Genomic DNA, 1,311 nt, shown 5'->3' with positions numbered 1-1,311 from the left:
TCGTTCCTCGTCCCAGTTCCAGGGAAAAATGAAAACCTAATGAAGGTTTAAAGGCGGAATAAGCCCTGCTTGAGCTCCTCCTCCTCCAGACCCTGGGATATTGTCCCCCAGGGACCCCCCAGGTCACCCCAAGAAAGCCCAGGGACCTGCCTGGAATCCTCCCCTGCCTCCAGGGAGAAAACTGAGACCCCAGGGACACCCCAGTGATCCTCAGGACCAACTCCGAGGACACTCCAAAGGGATGCCCCGGGGACCCCTCAGCGACCCCCCCTCCCCATTGACGCTCGCACACCCCGGTGATAACCAGTCACGAGTGGGTGTTACTGGGCCTGGGGACAAGGGAAGGTGTCTGCCACCATGCTCAGGGCTGGGGGCCTTTGTCCCCAGCTCTGTGGGGGCCATGACACCCCAAAAAGCCTCTCCCTCCTGGCGGGGATGTGTATCTGTGTGTTTGGGGTTCCTGCACTAAACAGCGGCCGATGCTGTGGGACAGGAGAGCCTGGGAAGGGGGGGACCTGCCCCTGTCCCAGCATCCCCTGCCCTGGGGGAGGTGAGACACCGCCGGCAGTGGCCAGGCAGTCCCCAGGGCTGTCCCCACCTGCCGTGACCCGTCGGGCCTGAGCTTTATTAAGTCTTAGCCATGCTATTTTGTCCCCCAGATAATTTTTATCATTTATTCTGCAGACAGAACATTTCTCCCCTCAGCAGCTGGGGTTTCATTCTCAGCACTTGGCAACAGCGCCCGCTTTTATTTGGGGTGGCACAGGCCACCTGCCAGCATCACCCCATGCCACTGGCGACCTGCGTGTCCCCTGGCACAGCCCCCTATGCCGAGGCTTGGAGAGGACGATGCTTGGGGAACTCACTGGCCTTCCCCGACGTCAGTTCGCCCTGGTGCCGGGACGAGATGCCCTGAGCCTGTCCCTGTCCCTGGGGCTGCCGTGACTCAGCAGGAGGCGGGCGAGAGCACCTCACCTTGAGCGGCGGCCGAGGGGGAATAAGAGCGAGGCCACCCTCGCCTCCCTCTCCTGCCGCCCGCTCCCATGCTCGCCCGAGCTGCGCCCAAGCCAGGCGCCTTGCGGGGATGTCCCCTTGCCCGAGCCAGGGGATGCCACCAGACTCAGGGGGCCGTTGCCCCATTGCATGCTCCCCCCATCCCGCCAACTCCTCGACCCTTTAACCAGCTGCCTGGTGACTGGCGAGCCGGCTGGCTCAACCTCTACCGCTTCTGGCAGGAGGGCGGCTTGCACAACGTCCATCACATCATGGCTCGCAAGTTCCAGCAGTTCGGGCCCATTTACAGGTGAGGCA

At 62.9% G+C, this 1,311-nt stretch overlaps 1 protein-coding gene across 1 annotated transcript in view; it reads left to right on the top strand.

Moving 5' to 3' along the window:
* The first annotated feature begins 1,043 nt into the window (after positions 1-1,043).
* The window catches only part of LOC104130717 (cholesterol side-chain cleavage enzyme, mitochondrial), a 3,929-nt gene continuing 3,661 nt past the window's right edge, over positions 1,044-1,311 (top strand). The window contains exon 1 of the mRNA XM_009643787.1: positions 1,044-1,303. Within this exon, the coding sequence (XP_009642082.1) occupies positions 1,044-1,303 (260 nt within the window). The remainder of the gene's footprint in view (positions 1,304-1,311) is intronic.

The sequence above is a fragment of the Egretta garzetta genome, unplaced genomic scaffold, assembly GCF_000687185.1.
Source record: "Egretta garzetta isolate BGI_Z169 unplaced genomic scaffold, ASM68718v1 scaffold287, whole genome shotgun sequence".
NCBI lineage: Eukaryota > Metazoa > Chordata > Aves > Pelecaniformes > Ardeidae > Egretta > Egretta garzetta.
Note: the sequence above shows the minus strand (reverse complement) of the source record. Positions and strands in the feature narration are given on the sequence as shown.